This window comes from Xenopus laevis, chromosome 6L (assembly GCF_017654675.1).
Source record: "Xenopus laevis strain J_2021 chromosome 6L, Xenopus_laevis_v10.1, whole genome shotgun sequence".
Lineage (NCBI taxonomy): Eukaryota > Metazoa > Chordata > Amphibia > Anura > Pipidae > Xenopus > Xenopus laevis.
Window position 1 is genome coordinate 132289945 of NC_054381.1, and position 20905 is coordinate 132310849.

A 20905-nucleotide genomic window follows, 5' to 3' on the forward strand; every position below is an offset into this window, starting at 1 on the left:
ATACCATAAATTCTTACCTTTAAAATAATTTGAACATTAAATAAACCCAATAGGCTGGTTTGCCTCCAATAATGATTCATTATATCTTAGTTTGGACCAAGTATACATTACTGCTTCTTATTAAAGGGAAAAAGGAAATAATTAAGAATTTTTTTATTATTTTAATTTAATTATAATGGAGTCTATGGGAGATGGCCTTCCCATAATGCAGAGCTTTCTGGATAACGGGTTTCAGGATAGTGAATCCCATACCCATACCAGTATATAAAATGACAAAATATATATATATATATATATATATATATATATATATATATATATATATATATATAAAAAGCTTAGACATAGTGCGCACGGACAAACATAAAACAATGCCTGTGTGCTGGTTAAAGACAACAATAGTAATAATCAAAAAGAAAACCACACCAAACAGGCCTTTATATGAAAAAAACAAAAAGGTTTTATTTGATCAACGTTTCGGCTCAACAGCTGGAGCCGTCTTCAGGAACTTTTTTAGTTCCTGAAGACGGCTCCAGCTGTTGAGCCGAAACGTTGATCAAATAAAACCTTTTTGGTTTTTTTTTAATATAAAGACCTGTTTGGTGCGGTTTTGTTTTTGATTATTTTATATATTTATATATATATATATATATATATATATATATATATATATATATATATATATATATATATATATATATATATATATATATATTAAAAAAAAAAAACAAGTATAGGTAATTTCAGTGCTTTATTAATATGGAATCTCTGCTTTACCAATAAAACATCTTTTTACCCATACTCTACTTTTGATGATTTGTGTTGGTTATTTTGTGCCAAATTTGTGGTTCCTTAACCTAGTATTACCTTAAAATGAAAAGCTGAATTATTGGCTTTTTATTTTATGACAATTATACAATTATTATATATATAAGTTCCAGCTGCCCCAAATAATACGATCTATCTCCTGACCCCCTGGACAGAAGACCAATGTTTGGAAAGCATTTTTTCCTTAAAGGAAACATACAGTATAGGGTAAATTAAAAACCCCTAATTTTGTAGGCAATAATGAATACTATATGGTGCTGGTTTTACTGTGGAGTAGAATTAAGATTATCTTTTAAAATGTCCCCTTTATTGGAGTTCCCTTTAGATATGCTAGGGTCGCAGTGTTTGTTTCAAATAGGGGGGGGGGTCCTAATGGTCCCTGACAGAAGTTCAGTAGGAGGAGATTTGCCAATCACATCCCTGTAGTCACACAAGTAAAGACAGGCTTCAGTTCCTTATCAGGTCAGCCTAGTTGCTGATTGGTTCCTATCCTGAGTGCCGCTGGCTCCCCTTTACAGCCTGGGAAAGGAGGCAACAGGAAGTGGAACAGATGGGCGGGACTGGTAGGGTTTTTTTCAATAAATCAATGCAAAACATTTCTTTTTTACAGCACTTTCCTTATATATTTAATCTAGTATAATTGCACTGGCACATTCTTGTATTCCACTATATGTCTCCTGATTGAAATCTGTCAATACAATAACGTATTATCGTCCATATTCTGTTTACAAAACCCTGACATTATATGTCTTTAAATTGCACACTAAAGGAAGTTTAGGGGGTGCACAATAAGCAACAATTATTAAAAAAATGTCCTTAGTGTTGTGTGCCATTGTCATTTCAAATTAAAATGCACACATTTCTGATTCTCTGCAGTGATGATTGTATTGCACCATTAGATTATCAATGTAGAAAATATCACTATGCACTTGTTCCCTCTATAAAAGAAACAACAGAAAATTATTTGCAGAATGTATCTGTTGCATAATAAGACACTTGATTCCCTATATTCATAACCTTTTGATAGTGTGCCATTTTGCTGTTACCATCTTCTGGAATTAGGAATACATATGGTATCCAAATGATCTAAATTTCTTTAGAAAACCCCTCAATTTTACCATTGTGTTAGCTGTACGAGCATAGTAATAGCCTAATAAAATATGTTATCAGACTCCGACAATGCTGTTATTTATAGACCTATGATTGGGATGTTTTCATTGGTTGACACCCTTGCTATTGATATAGACTCCCGTTTGGGAATGGAGATGGGACAGTAACATTTTAAATTAACCTTAAATGTATCTGTTTTATATCCAGTTGCTCCACAGGGAGAACCTTTTACATAAATTTAAGGAAGAAAATATTCATCTGACAGACCAAATCAAGCAGAAGTCCCAGGATGTTTCCAAGATGAGTGAAGAAAAGAAGAAAGTGGAGCTAAAGCTGGCAGTTGTCATAGAGAAACATAAAACTGCTCAACAAGAGGTGTGTGGACACCGTCATTACTAGGCATTTGGAGTTTTGCCTTAAGTGCTTTCTGTCAGTTGTATATTTAGTGAATATAACAAAACGTGTAATTTACTTCATTGTAACTTCTTGTCATCACAAATGCCTTTCGTATATGTACCCATTATTCTGTAATACATGTTAGCTTTTATTTTCCTGAAGCCATTCAAGTTTTTATGTCTTGTGGTGATTTGACCTATAAAACAGGTGGAATAGGTAAAACTATCTTTCTGCATGGACAACGTGATTATGACATTAGCAGTTAGCCTCTATAATTGCTTTATTTGAATTGTTTGTGTTATGGACAGGTTTCACTTTCTTATTAATTGATGTGCTTGCTTCCCGACGTTTCCATGTACATAAACAGATGTGTTGTAGGATACTGTAACACACCCTGTATTTTACCACAATTGTCATATACAAAATCATAGCAATATGTTATGGTTTTGTAACTATCTCCTGGGGAAGTGTTGTAGCCAATGCTCAATCTGTATAAAGAGGAGGAATCAGACTATCATTAGTATGTAAAACTGGATCGCTTATTGAACATATAGAGTGCATCTGTATTGGTTTAGTTCAAGGGAATTAAATTAATAGATTGCAAATAAGTTCCATGTTCTAACATCAAAATGCACATTTTCTTTAATACTCAACTTCAGTCTTCCCTTAAATCAGATGTTCCCATTAGTGAGGCAAGCCTAGGGTACTCAAAGAAGCACACAGAGGCCAAGCCTGAAGGGCCTTTATGGTGATATTGTACTTATTTGTTGTATGGATGTTCCTTGACCTTTACCAGGTTGATTATTTTAAAACAATGTTTACCATACACATGTTTATATGTAACATTGTGGCAAATCGACTTCACTTAGGGCCTTGCACCCAAATATATAAATAAAACACAATGCCCAGTCATTTTGTGTTCCATCTGATTCAAGATTATGGATAGACTAGTATATAAGGGAAATAGGCTAAACATATGCAGTACAAGTTGGCCTGTTTGAGCAAAGAGAGCACAAACAAAGCACCTCTTTCCACCTGAGCAATATATTTAACAAATTGAAAGCCCCTCTTCTTCTCTGGGGTTTAATCTTCATCCAAGTCATCTTGGCATTTTAGATGCCATACAGATAGATTGAGGTTTTGGGGCATTGAAGCGTACAGAGCAGTTTGGCATTTACCAACCTTCATCTGTATTTATTACTCTGCCTTTTACCATATCTCCTCAGGGGTTTATTTTATTGTGGTTCAATACAGACCTCGTCACTTGCACTTCTACCACCCCACCCTTCCCCAACTCCTACCTACCCTGCTGCTCATAACCCCCCTCATGACTTGCAATGCAATGATCGCATTGTAGTCTATTCCAATGGGGACTAGGCAGGCAGGCGATTTTTACAACTGTCAAAATCCCTTGTCAATCCCCAGTGTAGAAGTAGCCAGTGGGCAGCATACTGCCTCTAAAAATTTTCTGCTATAGGCCTGGGCCTTTTTGGCTTTCACACAATCCAGGCTGCTTGCCCTTTTTCTACACTGAGCTAACTTGATAGACCAATGTTATAACAGAATATAAGTAATAAAGTATAAAGTAATGCTAACAGCTATTAATGGAAAGTAACATTAATGTATTATGAAATTAGAAGACAAAGGAGCACGTAGTACACACTAACACTTGCAGCTTTCATATATATATTTTTACTCTCTAGGTTAACAACAAAGATCAAAACATTTTACAACATAAAACAGATTTGAAGACGGCACAAGAAAAATATTTAGGCTCTCAAGAAGAAGTAAGTTTTTGTTATTTGTCTTTATGAGAAATTATATCATATTTCTGTTACTGGGATACTTTTTCTTTTTTTAAAATTCACCGGCATGTCATTCTCAGGTCCAGTTTTCGGCTGATTTTATGTGATTTATATGCTTACTTATTATATACCAGTAATCATATATGAGTATGATCATACGTGTATAGCTCTTGGCTCAACCCACTCAGGTTGCTGCATGCTTTCCCCTATATCACTGTACTTTGGTTTGTGTTTATCACCTCTGATGTCTGCACTTGTATTTGTTAGCTAAATAAATCCCTCTTGGTACTGTATTTTATGTTGAATAGAACCGACACAATGTCCTTAAAACTATCAAAGTAATTATACTGATGTTTTTTTTTAATAAAATATTGCTTTTTTTCAAAATGATAGTGAATAAAAACCTGCAAGAATTATATGCAAATGAAGATCAAGCAATTTTAGGTGTTGCCAGCCCATTAGCCACAGCCTGACCTTATTACAAGGTGCTGATTATTGCTGCTAGGGTACCACATCATTGCTTAGCATTTGAAACCTACTTAAAAGCACTCTGTCATCAATCATTTTACTTTTTTCCCTAAAAGAATATGTAATGTTTAGTGAAGCAGATCAAGGTTGGAAAAAATTGGTAATGTATTGGCCACTACTTATGTGGCTGTGCCATCTCTCTTTTCCCTTACAATAAGTGGTCCTTTCATAGTTTGCAGCTGAGATTCCTGCTGTATTTATAACAAAGCATGCTGTAACAGTAGTCATGAATACTATATCAAAGCATTTGTTTACTTGCAAAATCTAGAGTACTTAGCATGGTCTAACTCGAACTAAACAAGTATGGAAGGCTAAATGGAGCTTAGCTGAGGGATCTGAACCAATGCAGTTTTAATGCAGTTGTATGAATATACAAAAAAGGGAATATGAAGAGATATGAGTCTGAGTTAGTACAATTTAAAAATATGTATTTAGAGTTTCAGAAACTGTAGAAAAATAGATTCTTAGAGATACTGACATCAACATGACCTTTTTATGTAGATTAATATTTTGAGAAAAAAAATAATTGTGTCATTATCACTTTAAGTGGTCAAGTTAAATTTTGTTGGCATTAGTGAAAAAGAGGAATCTACAGTCGGCTGATCACTAATACACACTTATTCTGAAAGTACATGTACCTGTTATCTCTTTAACAATAGATGTCGATTATTGATTGGTCTAATTTAGCACTGCAGCAGATTTCTTTTGATACCATAAAACAGATCAATTCATGCAGGATAAACTATAAGTAATAGCCTTTTGAAACCTGAGAGCATTTTATAATGCATTTATACATACTACATACTATATATAAATGTATACCTATGCTTAGTGATGTCATTGGTTATAATCAGAGCTTAGTGATGTCATTTCTGTCACATGACTCACTGAAACTTGTGTATTATAATAAATAATATCCTTATATTTTACAATGGGATTACTTCACTAAATAATAAGCAAGAACCACAACAATCCTGTAAATTATATCCTTATAAACAGTGCTTGGTGATGTCAATTATAATTGGTGGTTAGTGTTGGAATCCCTGTCACATTATAAAAAATAATGTCACCATTCTCATATAGCAACACAAGGACTTCAGCCTTCTATTTTACATTAGCAGGTACAGTATCTCCTATATAAACCAAATTTTTTCAGAAATTTTGCCCATGCCATGTGCAAGTTTAGGAAGACAGTGGGAGCTTAGGGAGCTGAATGTGTGGCTCAAGTCTTGGTGTAGGAAGGAAAGGTTTGGGTTCCTAGAGTACTGGGCTGATTTTTACTTGGGGTACAATCTATATAGTCATGACAGATTGCACTTCTATTACAAGGAAAACAGGCTAATGCTAACTTAAGATATAATTATCCACTAAGTAATGCAAAGTTCAAAAGAAAAAGTAGTAAACTTTGCTGTATGCTGGCAAATGCACGGAGTTTGTCAAGTAAAATGGGAGTCCTAGAATTAATTGCATGCTCTAAAAATTATGATATGATTGGTTTCACTGAGACCTGGTGGGATGAAACATGTGACTGGACCATAACATTGTCTCCTTTGAGATTCTGTTGCAGAGGCAGGCAATTCTATAAGGTAGTAACTTAAAATTAAACTAAATTTTAGACGCGCAAACTTTGACAGTATAAGGGGCTTTAAATACAGAACAAAAATGCTGCTTAATAAATATATATGGCAGTATATTCCCCTTGTAAGCAAGGAACGTCATTGCAAAGCAAAACCTTTTTGGTTTAATAATAGTGTTGGGGTGGGTAAGAAAAGACGTGCTTTTAAGGCTTTCAAGTTAGCTGGGACAGCCGTATCATGTATAAGGTACAAGGAGGCCAATAAATCATGCAAAAAAGCTATCAGACAAGCTAAAATTGATATGGAAAAGGATATTGCAGCAAGCTGTAAAAATAATCCAAAATAATTTTTAAATATGTAAAAAAAAAAGAAACCAGAAGGGGTGGGACCCTTAATATCAGAGGGTGGTCAGCTGGTTGATGAGAACAAAAAAAAAAAAGATGAGATTCTGAACTCATATTTTTCATCTGTCTTAATAGTCACAATTCTAGTAATGTAGCTAATGATGCAAGGTATTCACCCCAGGTTAATTAGCGAGCTTAGCTCTGTGATTGCCAAAACTCTTTACTTAATTTCTCAGGATTCATTGAAGTCTGGCATGGTGCATAGAGACTGGTGAATTGCTAATTGGTGGCGCTATTCAAAAACAGACCCTGTTCTCAGCCTCAAAACTATAGGCCATCTAGTCTGACGTCAGTGGTCATAATACTTGACTTCATAGCAAATCATAATAGATCAGTTTGTGCCAGCATGCTTTTATGCTTAATAGATCTTGCCAGACTAACTTAATTTCTTTTTGGAGATGGTGATCAGGGACCTCGATTCTGGGATGGCAGTGGATGTGATTTACTTAAACGTTGCTAAAGCATTCGATACAGTGTCAGACAGAACATAGTATTTGTACCTGGATAGAGAACTGGCTAAAAGACTACAAAGAGTGGTGGTAAATGGAACATTTTCTAATTGGACCAGTGTTGTTAGTGGAGTACCGAAGGGCTCTGTACTAGGTCCCTTGCTTTTCAACTTGTTTATTAATGACCTGGAGGTGGGCATTGAAAGTACTGTTTCTATTTTTGCAGATGATACTAAATTGTGCAGAACTATAGGTTCCATGCAGGATGCTGCCACTTTGCAGAGTGATTTGTCCAAGTTGGAAAACTGGGCAGCAAACTGGAAAATGAGGCTCAATGTTGATAAATACAAGGTTATGCACTTTGGCAAAAATAATATAAATGCAAGTTATACACTAAATGGCAGGGTGTTGGGAGTTTCCCTAAATGAGAAGGATCTTGGGGGTTTTTGTAGATAACACGTTGTCTAATTCTGGGCAGTGTCATTCTGTGGCTACTAAAGCAAATAAAGTTCTGTCTTGCATAAAAAAGGGCATTAACTCAAGGGATGAAAACATAATTATGTCTCTTTATAGGCCCCTGGTAAGGCCTCATCTGGAGTATGCAGTGCAGTTTTGGACTTCAGTCCTTAAGAGGGATATAAATGAGCTGGAGAGAGTGCAGAGACCTGCAACTAAACTGATTATAGGGGGGTTGAAGTTGTTTTCTCTGAAAAAAAGGTGCTTGCGAGGGGACATGATTACACTTTACAAGTACATTAGAGGACATTATAGACAAATAGCAGGGGACCTTTTTACCCATAAAGAGGATCACCACACCAGAGGCCACCCCTTCAGACTAGAAGAAAAGAACATTTGAAGCAACATAGGTGTTTCTTTACTGTGAGGACAGTGAGGTTCCAACCTGATTTTACTATCTAACTATGTAATTCAACAAAACATATAAGATAGTTGTTTTATCAGTTAAAGGAGCCATTACCCCACAAAGTAGTAAATTAACTTTAAAAACCTGATTAATAAATGCCCTCAGAACCAACCCTAATTGATAGTATATTGGTTACCCCCAGGAGAGAAAATTTAGTTTATTTTTGCATATGTAATATTTTTTAAACATTTTGCATAGTGTTAGGTTTAGGGGGAAATTTTTTTTTGTAATTCGAGTTGATAAAATTGAAAGTCTTAAACTATTTTTTCATACAGTGGCAGATGCTAATTTTCTCGGAATTGAAGTCTGTAAGTTTATACTTATCCATCGCAATGTTTTCTGCTTTTTGTGGCTACCTTTAAGAATTTCATTTATTTCTAAAATCAATGTTTATTTAACAGCTGCGTCTTCAAGAGGAAGAAGTGTCCAGACTTCAACAGAAAATGAAGTGTCTGCAAACTGAGGCTTGCGAGCTGTGGGAGAAATGCAATGAGCAAGAAGATCAACTCAATCAAGTAGAAAAAGCCAAGCAACACATGTCACATGAGCAGGAGATACTTCTGGGCAAGGTATGAAAGCTGCAATCATCTTCTGTCTGCTGTCACTGCTTCACTTTCATACAACAGAGTTTATCTAAAAAAGAAAATACAAAAATATATAAATGAACTAATAAGAATGAATATTTATTTATGGGAGACAAATGTCATTACAAACTTTATGACCATTGCTTTGCCGTTTTGGTTTTTATAGTTGTTTGGACTACAAAAGTTTTTTTTTTTTTTATTTCATTAGTACAGTGGGTCATTCAAAAACCACATGGATTTGTGCAGTAACTGTTTTTTAAAAAAAAATCCTTCACTCAAGGCCAGTCGGACTGTGCTAGAGGGGGCTTATATTACAGTTGCCAGTTCTCATAAATAAGGATTGCTCTATAGAAGAGGGTGGCTGTGTGGAAAGTTAAACATAAACCTACAATAACATGTAAAAAGTAAAATAACTAATAAACTATATATACCAAAATCTATACTTATTGTTGATTTTAATATCGCAGTAGCTGTGGATGTTTTGCTTGTCCACAAAATCATCCAAGTCACTCTTATTGGCATTGACAGAATCAGCCATCACAACATCATCAGGCAGTGCATTCCACATCCTCACTGTCCTCACTGTGAAGAACCCCCTATGTTGCTAAAAGAGAGATAAGATAAAGACATAAATTTATGTTTTCGTGTCAATGCCCTTTTTTATGCAAGACAGAACTTTATTTGCTTTAGTAGCCACAGAATGACACTGCCTGGAATTCAACAACTTGCGTACAAAAATCCCAAGATACTTCTCAATTAAGGAAACCCCCAAGACACTGCCATTTAGTGTATAACTCACATCTAGATTATTTCATGCAAGGTGCATAACCTTTCATTTGTCAACATTGAACCTCATTTTCCAGTTTGCTGCTCAGTTTTACAATTTAGTCAAATTACTCTGCATAATGGCAGTATCCTGCATAGATGTAATGCACAATTTAGTATCATCAGCAAAAATAGAAACAGTACTTTCAATGCCCACCTCCAGCTCATTAATAAACAAGTTAAAAATAAAAGGAACCAGGACAGACCCTTGCTGTACTCCACGAATAACACCGGTCCTATTAGAAAATGTTCCATTTACCACCACTCATTGTAATGCATCCTTCCACCATTTCTGTATCTCAGTACAAATATTATGTTCCAGGCCAATATTCCTTAATTAACCATTAACCTTCTGTGTGGTACAGTATCAAGTGCTACATGGCCCCACAAAAATGGTCCAAATTAGGCCCCTCATTTTCGTAGTCCAAGCCTACACTACCCCCCCTAGAGGGAACATTATAGTAAAAAGTGACTAACATTAGGCATGTTAGCTCCATGTATATGATCAATAATACTAAAAAAACAATAATAATGTAGCTAACAGGAATTGCAGAAAATACAGTTTTCTTTTTATTAAACACAATGTTTAATATTATGAAAAGCACTGTAGTGTTGGAAGGAGGAATTTTCCTTTCTGGCAAACATCTCTAGCTCTGTCTTGCCCTATGGCAAGGTTTCTGGATATACACTAAGGGGCAGATTTATCAAGGGTCGAAGTGAATTCGAGGGAATTTTTGAAGTAAATTCAAAGTAATTTTTTGGATACTTCGAATAGGATACTACAACTTCGAATTTACTTTGACTTCAATTCGAAGTAAAAATCGCTCGACTATTCAACCATTCGATAATCTAAGTACTGTCTCTTTAAAAAAAAACTTCGACTTTAATACTTCACCAACTTAAACCTGCCGAATTGCTGTTTAGCCTATGGGGGACCTCCTGTGTGTTTTGCTAAGTTTTTTTTAAGTCGAAGGATTTTATGGGAAAATTGTACAATAAAATCGCTTGATTCGAAGTACGTTTGGAATACGATCGTAAAATCCTCCGACTTTGAATTTGAATGTCGGAGGATTCTATTCGATGGTCGAATTTCGAAGTTTTTTCTACTTTGAAATTTGACCCTTGATAAATGTGCCCCTAAGGGTCAGAGCCAGTGTTCCAAAAGACACAGCAGGATCCATTAACCCCCCCCCCCTTTTTTGTAAAGAACAATTTTCTTTGTACTCCTTTTAATCTGAATGGTTAGTGGTAGTTCGGGAGATTGCAACAAATGATCATGCATCCCACATAAGGATATATCTGCACGTCTATGGCCAGCTTTGGATGGGATACACAATTGGATGCTCTTTCAGAGGTTATAGTGCTTCTTTGATTTGGAGGGTCCATTTGTTTTGCCCTGTTGAATCACAAACGGACATTTTAAATCACAAATATGTGTGCTCATAATATTCCATGTACCATGTTTTTTATGTGTGTATTTCTATTATGCTACCCAGAACAAATTTCTAAAGAGACACAGTAAAGCATTTCTCCCAAGAATTTGTTGTCTAATTGAAAAACTGGGAATGCCAGGAGTTAAGAATATCTTAATAATATCAGTTATTTCTAATAAATATATTTAATCAATCACTTAGCAGTTTTCCTGAAGTATTTATGCCGATTCATTAAACTGAATTCTTTAGAATCTTACCAGAGAACAAAGAAAGCTTTAAAACTGTCCTGCTTAACCGTTTTGGAAGGCTTTTCAAAAAGAAATGTATGGACTGATTCCAGTATACTAGTTTAAATAAGCAGGATGTGGTGTGCATGCATTTATTTTATGTGAATAAAAATTAGTTGTTAAACAATAACCTTCTATGTGTACATGTGATGCACAAAAAGCCTTGTGTTGTCCTTCTGTGTTTCCTTTCCTAGTTTGCTTTTATGTGTTGGTCTTCACACATGATTTATGCAAATTACACTTATGGCCTTTTATACCCATCCTTCCTAACTTAAAGTAAATCTCTTTTTAAGGTTTTCTTTAATCTTCCTCTGATGTGGCCAATATTATTTTCTTCTTTCTTTTTACGTTTTATCCTCGGAAAAAGGAATCAGAGCTCTATTGCACTTAATTCTAACTTAATACACAGAGACACGCACACTTTGACGGATTTGGAACCTATGGCACCCACATAGAAAGACCATAGTGCTGGTGCCGGAAATTAATTCTTAATTAAAATATTTTTATTGAGCAAGAAATCAATCATCCAGAGGAGAAATTAAAATCTGCTTTGTATGTATCCCGTGGATGTTTGTACAGGTAAATGACCTATTATCTGGAATGCTTGGGACCTGAGGTTTTCCGGATAAGATAATCATTTTGACATTAAATTAATTGGTTTGTAATGTCACCAATATTGGGATCAAATACACGCTACTGTTTTATTGTTATGGAGAAAAAGGAAATAATGTTTAAAATGTTTACTTGCTAAAAATGGACTGTATGGGACATGGACTTTTACCGTAATTTGGAGCTTTCTGTAAATAAATTTCCAGATAAGAGATCCCATACATGTATTCCTTTAGTCAGTCTCTGCCACTTCCTTATGAAGCTTATTCAATGTGTTTATCCCACTTTCTGTAAAAAATGTTTTCTTTGTTTAACTTTAGAATTTTTCTCCCTTTAGTTCTCTCTGAAATTTTCTTTACACTGAAATTCTGCATGATATTTTAATATTAAGGCACTGACATTTACTAAATATTAAATTCAATTAAAGATCAAAAATACTGATATCATTTATAGGCAAAATTGTGTTGTGATCGAAGACCAGATAACTCTAAACATTTCCCTTATTGCCATTTCTTTTTCTGCTTTAAAGTGGACCTGTCACCTACACAAATAATGAAAGTCCTTTCCAAATTAAATATGGAACCCCAAAATTTTTTTTCATTAACACATCCATACCTGTTATAAAGGTGTTTAAATATCTAAACTGTCAATCAAATATTACCTGCCCCGCCTCTATGCCCGTGGCCCCAGTCAATTACTTTCACTTTCCATTCAGCACTTCCTAGATGTCACAGCTCTCCTCACATTCCCCTTTCCTTTCTCAGGCTCTATAATTGTTTATGGCACTGCACATGGACATTAGGTCCCTCATTCTGGTGCATACACAAGATTTTGGGGTGATACACAATTTCCCTTAATAACCGTGTCCACAAAATGGCAGCTGCCTGCTTGCTGTGATTGTATAATTCCAAAACAGAAGGAAACAAAATTTAAATAATAAGTACAGTGTAAGTAAAGTTTATTTTGCTCAACTAACATGATAGAAAAGAATTTGAAATTATTTCTTAGGGTGACAGGTCCCCTTTAATGTAATTTACCATTTTAAAGGGTTAGTTTGCATATTGAAGTATCTTTTGAATGTTAAATATTTTATTTCAAGGAGGCATGTTTGAATATTGTAGCTTTGCTTCTGACTTTTTTGTTGTAGGATGACTATTTGCATGGCCTATCCATAAGGTTTTGTTAAAATCTATTTTATAATCAAAATAGCTTCACAACAACATGACCGTTATTGAGAAACTCCAGAAAGATTTGGATCTTGCCAAACATTTGCACACTACTGACTTGGAACGCTGGACATTACAAACATCTCTACTACAAAAGGAATTGACCTCTGGTAATCAAGCACATCATGAGGATCTGCAGAAGATACAAGAGTGCAAAGACAAGATATCAAGTCTGCAAGTAAACTTAGAAAATGCTGACCTCCTGCATAAAGAAGCAAACAAGAAGGTAATAATAGCAATATGGAGTAAGGATTTGAATGGGTATTAGTGTTCATTGCTTGTGCTGAACTGAGCTTATACCCCATAAGAAATGAATGTGTTTAACTGCTTAAAGCAGTAAATAAATCCAAAAATAGATTGCATTTTTATAAATTGGCCTATGAGGCTACATTAGTAATCTAAAAAGGTATATTTTTACTGTCCAGCTTTATAACACTGCCTTTACAAATGGGTTAATTCCCTTGAGAACTGAGCATTAAATGAACCAAAATCAATTCAATGTCACGTTCTTTATGGCATTACATTATAATGCTAACTTTGGCCTGCAATCGAATAGCAGATTGGACATTTCTGTTTTCTCAAAGACAGTGGGGTTATTTTGTTTGTTATGGTGAAGTGGAGTGGGGGGGGCTAAGATTTGTAAATTTCCAGCAAGTTAAAAGATTGCTATGTTCTCATATTATCCTGAAGAATGTCGGTTACTATAGAGGAATTCCATGGTTACATATTTATCTGTAAAGCACAAAACAAAAAATGTGGTACCATGTTAGCCAGTAGCAAAAAAACAAACAAATTTGTTTTTTATTTGTTATATTTTATCATTTTAGTTTATACATTTGCCTTCTTCAGTAGCACTTTTTTGATCCCCTCCCTCCTTGTTATGTAATGTTTGATTAAGGATTCATATTAAAGGGATACTGTCATGGGAAAAAAAAAAATTTCTGCACTGAAATCCATTTCTCAAAAGAGCAAACAGATTTTTTTTAAATTCAATTTTGAAATCTGACATGGGGCTAGACATATAGTCAATTTCCCAGCTGCCCCAAGTCATGTGACTTGTGCTCTGATAAACTTCAATCACTCTTTACTGCTGTACTGCAAGTTGGAGTGACATCACCCCCTCCCTTCCCCCCCCCCCCAGCAGCCAATCAAAAGAACAATGGGAAGGTAACCAGATAGCAGCTCCCTAATACAAGATAACAGCTGACTGGTAGATCTAAGAACAACACTCAATAGTAAAAACCCATGTCCTACGGAGACACATTCAGTTACATTGAGAAGGAAAAACAGCAGCCTGCCAGAAAGCATTTCTCTCCTAAAGTGCAGGCACAAGTCACATGACCAGGGGCAGCTGGGAAATTGACAGAATGTCTAGCCCCATGTCAGATTTCAAAACTGAATATAAAAAAATCTGTTTGCTCTTTTGAGAAATGAATTTCAGTGCAGAATTCTGCTGGAGCAGCACTATTAACTGATTCATTTTGAATAAAAATTTTTTTCCCATGACAGTATCCCTTTAAGCTGGGAAGACTCTGGAATGAAGGTACAGACATCCCAGAATACTCTTTGAGACAGAATGTGTTTGCTGAGGCTGTGTTCACCGAGGATTGAAAAGTCAGTATAGGTGTTTGGAATTATGAGTTATCATCTGTGGAATTGGAAGTAAGATAAGCTTGTGCAGTTTGAGAGAACAGAGCCAACCACCTGTGACGGAAGCTGAAAGGAGAACTAAACCCCCTTGCCCCCCTCATCCATTGCCCCCTCTGCCTCCCCCCCAGCACAGTCTTACCCCAGAATTCTGTCCCCTCTTGAAATAATGACCACTCATGCAGAGTGAGCGTAGCAGAGCTTACGGGCGCCATCTTCTTCTTCTCTGTAATCTTCATGAAGTGAGCGTTTTGCTGCGCATGTGCCCGAAAGATCCTTCTAATTTGAATATTGAATTTGAAAGCTTTGATTGAACGATCAAATTAAAATCGTACCATTCGAACGATCTTAAGCGATTGATCGAAAGATTTTTATTCAACCAAAAAAAATCTTAGAAAAGTGCTGGGGAAGGTCCCCATAGGCTACCTTCCCCTCGGTAGTTTTAAAGTGGAAAAGTATGAAGTCGAAGTATTTTTTAAGGAGACAGTACTTTGATTATCGAATACTCGAACGATTTTTACTTCGAATTGTTCGAATCAATCGAATTTGACCAATTCGATGGTTGAAGTACCCAAAAAAATACTTCATTCAAATTATCCACTTGGGCTTAGTAAATCTGCCCCTAAATCTTGCAAAAAGCACTTGCATTTGGTATTTATTTTAAAAAGTAAAACATTTTTTTAGTTTTGTGGATTAGACAGAATGCTTTAAGAGATACATGTGAAATTATGATTCCTGGTTTCCTTATTATCTGTGTGTGAAGTGTGGTTACCTGAAATGTAAATTTTACTCCTCTTCTTTAATAAAACTTCTTCAAATAAAGTGCTGCAAAAGTAGTGAAAAAAACCCAGAGAATATTTTGTTTTAGATTGAAACTGGAGAAGAAAGTATTGAAAAGAAAAATGAGGAGATCCAACACTTACAACTGCAAGTAAAAGATTTGCAGCGGAAGTTAAAAGAAATGTGCAACCAGGCCAAGGCTAATGAATCTGCTGTAGAACTTCACAAGAATAAATGTCAGTTATACTACGACAATATAAAGGCTATGGAAAGAGAAGTGGAAACCCTACAAGAACAAGTAACAGAATCAGCCACTGAGGTATAATTGTTGTAAAGTATTATGTGTTTGTGCGGTGTTGAAATCAATGCTTTATCTTTGTTGCCCCAGTATTCTCTCATAAATGTAAAATATTTTTGTTATATTTTATTTTGTCAAATAGGGTATAGCAAAAAAGTGTACAATTTTCTCAGGTCTCATTTCTACAGAACTTATCTGCTAGCTGCGGTGTAACCTGAGCTTTTTCCTCCTTTGAATGGCTTAAATAGAAAGATGATTTATAATAATAAAAAAAAGTAGTAATAGCTATATATTTGTAGCCTTACAGAGCATTTGTTTTTTAGATGTTGTCAGTGACCCCCATTTGAAAGCAGGAATGAGTGAGAAGAAGGCAAATAATTTATAAAAACATATAAAAAATAAATAATAAAGAAAAATGTGCTTAGTATTGGCCATTCTAACTTAATTACCTTAAAGGCATGTGCATGTGTATATTTCAAACTCAAATATTTTAAATGGTATCAAACACAAAAAGTGAAATAAATGTGAATGTAAAGCTTAATTTCCTGAAACATGTTTCTGAAAATTCTGTCAAATAGATTGACTAGAGTTTGTGCTGAGTATACATTTAATCAATAAATATTTATGGTTCTCTATACAGTATTTCTCAAACTAAACATGGAATTAAAAGCCACATTCACTTTTTTATTATTATTTAATTTTAAAGTGGACCTGTCACCTAGACATAAAAAGTTGTATAATAAAAGTCCTTTTCAAATTAAACATGAAATCCAAATTCTTTTTTTTATTAAAGCATTCATAGCTGTTGCCTTAGCTGCCTTAGGCATAGAGGCGGGGCAGGCAGTTACTTTACTTTCCATTCAGCAATTACTAGATGTCACTGCTCTCCCCACATTCCCTCTGTTTTCTGCACGGTTTAATTGTGTAGCCAGGGCATGGAGATGGACATCAGGTCCCTTATTCTGGTTACACAAACAAGATTCTGAGAAGATGCAAAGCTTGCCTTAATAATAGTGTACATAAAATGGCTCCTGCCTGCTTGCTATAATTATGAATTCCCAGACCGAAAGAAACAAGATTCACAAACTTTATACAGTGTAATTAAAGTTATGTTTGCTTGACTAAAGTGATAAAATAGGATTTGGTATTATTTTTTTGGGTTAAGGGGTACCCTTTAATGGAATGTCAACACATAGTCCAATTTATCCCTCAGTTTCCTAATTTATTCAAACATTAGTGGTATGGTTAATGTTCAGCAACCATCTATTTAAGCTAATGAGCCTTCCTTACTTTAAAGCAATTGATGTCGGACTGACTTTAGGAACTTTGTCTTTGACCACAATGTTTCTAAAATTATTTTATCTGTTTAGACTGGTGAGATCTATTGAAATAATTGGATTTTATTAACATTTTGATGCTTCTAATAAAGTACAGGTATAGGATCCCTTATCCGGAAACCCGATATCCAGAAAGCTCAGAATTACGGAATGGCTGTCTCCCATAGACTCCATTTTATCCAAATAATCCAAATTTTTAAAAATGATTTCCTTTTTCTCTGGAATAATAAAACAGTAGCTTGTACTTGATCCCAACTAAGATACAATTAATCCTTATCGGAAGCAAAACCAGCCTATTGGGTTTATTTAAAGTTTAAATAAATTCCTAGTAAACTAAAGGCATGAAGACCCAAATAACGGAAAGATCCATTATCCGGAAAACCCCATGTCCTGAGCATTCTGGATAACAGGTCCCATACCTGTACTATGACAACTGACAAATACCTCAACATCCCCCCAACTTTGAGGTAAACTTTTGAATTATACACTTGCATTTCCAACCTGCAGAGCTAGCAAAAAGGACTGCGTTGAACTTTATATATAGGGTCCTTAATATGTATTAGATAGTAATGTTCCAGATTTGGTTTCATGGGAAACCTTAAAGTGCATCCCATAGGGAAATCTGAAATTGCATTTATGGATAAGTTTCTCATTGAATTGAATCTTGTTTTACGCATACTTATGCTTAGTTGGCTCCGTTTATTTTTTTTTTCACTCTAGGGCAGTTCAGAGGGCACAGAACACTCTGAGAATTTTGTTAAGACTGTGGAATATGATTTGAAAAATGCACAGGTTTACAAAAATTTTAAAAAGTAATGGTTATAAAAGTTTTCATTTATCCAGGTCATGATATACAGTATCTTGTACTAAGTCAAAAGCAAATGCACTTTCTGAGCAATCTTGAAAATGTTTCACCAGTAAACCAGGAGGCATCTTAAGTTTAACTGAGTGGTAGGGAACCCATAATGGTGATACAGCCACCAATATTCAATCACAATGGCCTGACTGAATTTATTTAGGTAGTTGTTAACGGACACTCGGGTGTGATCCGCTGTGAATGTTGCAGCCCACCCCCCCCCTCTGTTTAGGGATAGTTGTTCCCATTTGGCATAAATGGCCTCCTTCATGTCATGGATGGGTCCTGTTCCTGAATCAACATAGTAACTGGAGTTATTTTCTTGCTCTCTAAAATGTGATCAAACCCTTTTTGAAACTGTCTCATCTATCTGTCAATACAACAGCTTTGGGGTGAGAGTTCCACAACTTCACAGTTGTTACTTTAAAAAAAAAAAAAAAAAACAGACATTATCTGTATAAGAATGTAGATCATAGAGTGAGGAAAGTAGAAGTATTGTGGTACATCACCAGATAGGTCTACATGCATAGTAGTGGAGCTACTGTAGAGACAGATAGTGACAGAGCACAGAGATGGATATTAAAGGGGTATTATAACAGATGCCAAGTAGGCAGCATATGGAATGTACAATATTAAAATATAAAAATATAACAGAGGAAAAACCAAAAAGACTTAAAAGATTTAGCTACATCAAGATAATTTTACAAACTGGTATGCTTTAAAGGGATCCTGTCATCGGAAAACATGTTTTTTTCAAAACAAATAGTTAATAGTGCTACTCCAGCAGAATTCTGCACTGAAATCCATTTCTTAAAAGAGCAAACAGATTTTTTTTTTATATTCAGTTTTGAAATCTGACATGGGGCTAGACATTTTGTCAATTTCCCAGTTGCCCCTGGTCATGTGACTTGTGCCTGCACTTTAGGAGAGAAATGCTTTCTGGCAGGCTGCTGTTTTTCCTTCTCAATGTAACTGAAGGAGTCTAGGTGGGAAATGGGTTTTTACTATTGAGTGTTGTTCATAGATTTACCAGGCAGTTATCTTGTGTTAGGGAGCTGCTATCTGGTTACCTTCCCATTGTTCTTTTGTTTGGCTGCTGGTGGGGGGAGAGGGAGGGGGTGATATCACTCCAACTTGCAGTAAAGAGTGATTGAAGTTAATCAGAGCACAAGTCACATGACTTGGGGCAGCTGGGAAATTGACAAAATGTCTAGCCCCATGTCAGATTTCAAAATTGAATATAAAAAAATCTGTTTGCTCTTTTGAGAAATGGATTTCAGTGCAGAATTCTGCTGGAGCAGCACTATTAACTGATTCATTTTGAAAAATTTTTTTCCCATGACAGTATCCCTTTAAGGTTGGAGTAACACTGATGGAGAGACATAACAGCAGATGAGAAGGAATGTAGTCAAGTTGACTAGATTCACTTTTTTCACTTAATGCTACTAGATTTTTTTATGAAAAGCCACTCTGCTCACTTTTATTCTAATTTATACTTTATATTGTTTATTAAATATTTATCAACAGTATTATCTATGTATTTCAAAGAGACAGATAGACGGACAGTACGGAGATGATCATGGTAACTCTAGAAATGAATTTAAAAAGCAGGACATTTCGGTAAAAATTAATTTATTCATTATAGGATGGCATAGTTAGAACTTTTTGTTTACTATATTTGTGAAATGTTTCTATGGAATCTAGATCGGGCTATTGCAAGTGACAAGGGAGAACGAGATCCTTCAGCAGCTTTTTCATTTTTTTATTTATTTTTTTGTTTGTTGCATTTAAATAATGCTGGCTGACTGCCAATCGTTCATTTCTCAAAAGGAATTTAGAGCATGGATATGTGCCAATTTATAGTGTGCCTTCTGTGTAACGAGCACCGAATTAAGCATTTATGCCTGAGGAAGTGTGTTGTGGGACCGCAATGCTTAGAACATCAATGGGAACAGAAATGGTAATTACCGTTCACCTCCATTGTGCAATACGTCATTACTTTTATATGATTTCTAATTATTACTTAAACAACTGAGTAGATCTTAGCTAATTAAAACACTCGAGGGACTCAGAACACATGCCAAATCCAGCTTGGCAACGCTAGAATGTTGGGAACATAAAAGATGATTGACTTACTTTGTTCACGTAAAAGGGAACTCAGCCAGTTTATTGCAACTATTTATTTTGTTCCTGATATTCAGATACTTGAAAATTGTTAGTCAAATTTCCAAAACCAAATTTGTTAATTTTTAATGTTACTGAATTTTTAGTAACTTGTTTTTTTTTAGCAGTCTTTTAATTTCCTTTGAACTGCAGTGAAATATATTTCTCGTAAAAACATTCATTAAAACATATAAATTGTCAAAAAACATTTTTGTAGCAATTACCTTCTTACTCAACAATCTAGTCAAGAGTTTTCATGAGTATCAGAATGTATTTTCCCAAGAAATCTGACAACCCCTTACTCAATGATTGTGACAGCCCATATGTACTAGTGTTGGTTTTATTCTTAAATTACTTTTCTCCAAGCTTAACCTTCCAGATTCTACCTTTGATTGCCAGTTTGGTACAAGTAAGGCTCTTACAGTCATATGAAAAAGTTTGTGAACCCTTCTCAGCCTGCATAATAATTTACTCCACTTTCAACAAAAAAGATAACAGTGGTATGTCTTTCATTTCCCAGGAACATCTGGGATGGGGGGTACTGGGGTGTTTTCTGAACAAAGATTTTTAGATTTTTTTGACGCAGTATTCAGTTGTACGAAATGTGAAAAACTGGCTGTGCAAAAATGTTGGTTCTTTTGTAATTTTGCTAATTTGAATGCATTCAACCACTCAATGCTGATTGCTGGCAACACCAAATTGGTCGGATTAGCTCGTTAAGCCTTCAACTTCATATGCAGGTGTGTCCAATCATTAGAAAAGGTATTTAAGGTGGCCATTTGCAAGTTGTGCTTCTGTTTGACTCTCCTCTGAAAAGTGACAGCACCGGATCCTCAAAGCA

General features: G+C 35.2%; 1 protein-coding gene across 4 annotated transcripts in view; it reads left to right on the forward strand.

The window, feature by feature from the left end:
* Nucleotides 1-20905, forward strand: part of LOC108719304 (polyamine-modulated factor 1-binding protein 1) — a 322584-nt gene that overhangs the window by 145838 nt on the left and 155841 nt on the right. For all 4 annotated transcript variants that reach the window (XM_018268087.2, XM_018268088.2, XM_018268086.2 and 1 more), the window contains 5 exons: nucleotides 2146-2313; nucleotides 4038-4121; nucleotides 8421-8588; nucleotides 12967-13209; nucleotides 15499-15729. In XM_018268087.2, coding sequence (XP_018123576.1) covers nucleotides 2146-2313; nucleotides 4038-4121; nucleotides 8421-8588; nucleotides 12967-13209; nucleotides 15499-15729 — 894 coding nt within the window. The remainder of the gene's footprint in view (nucleotides 1-2145; nucleotides 2314-4037; nucleotides 4122-8420; nucleotides 8589-12966; nucleotides 13210-15498; nucleotides 15730-20905) is intronic.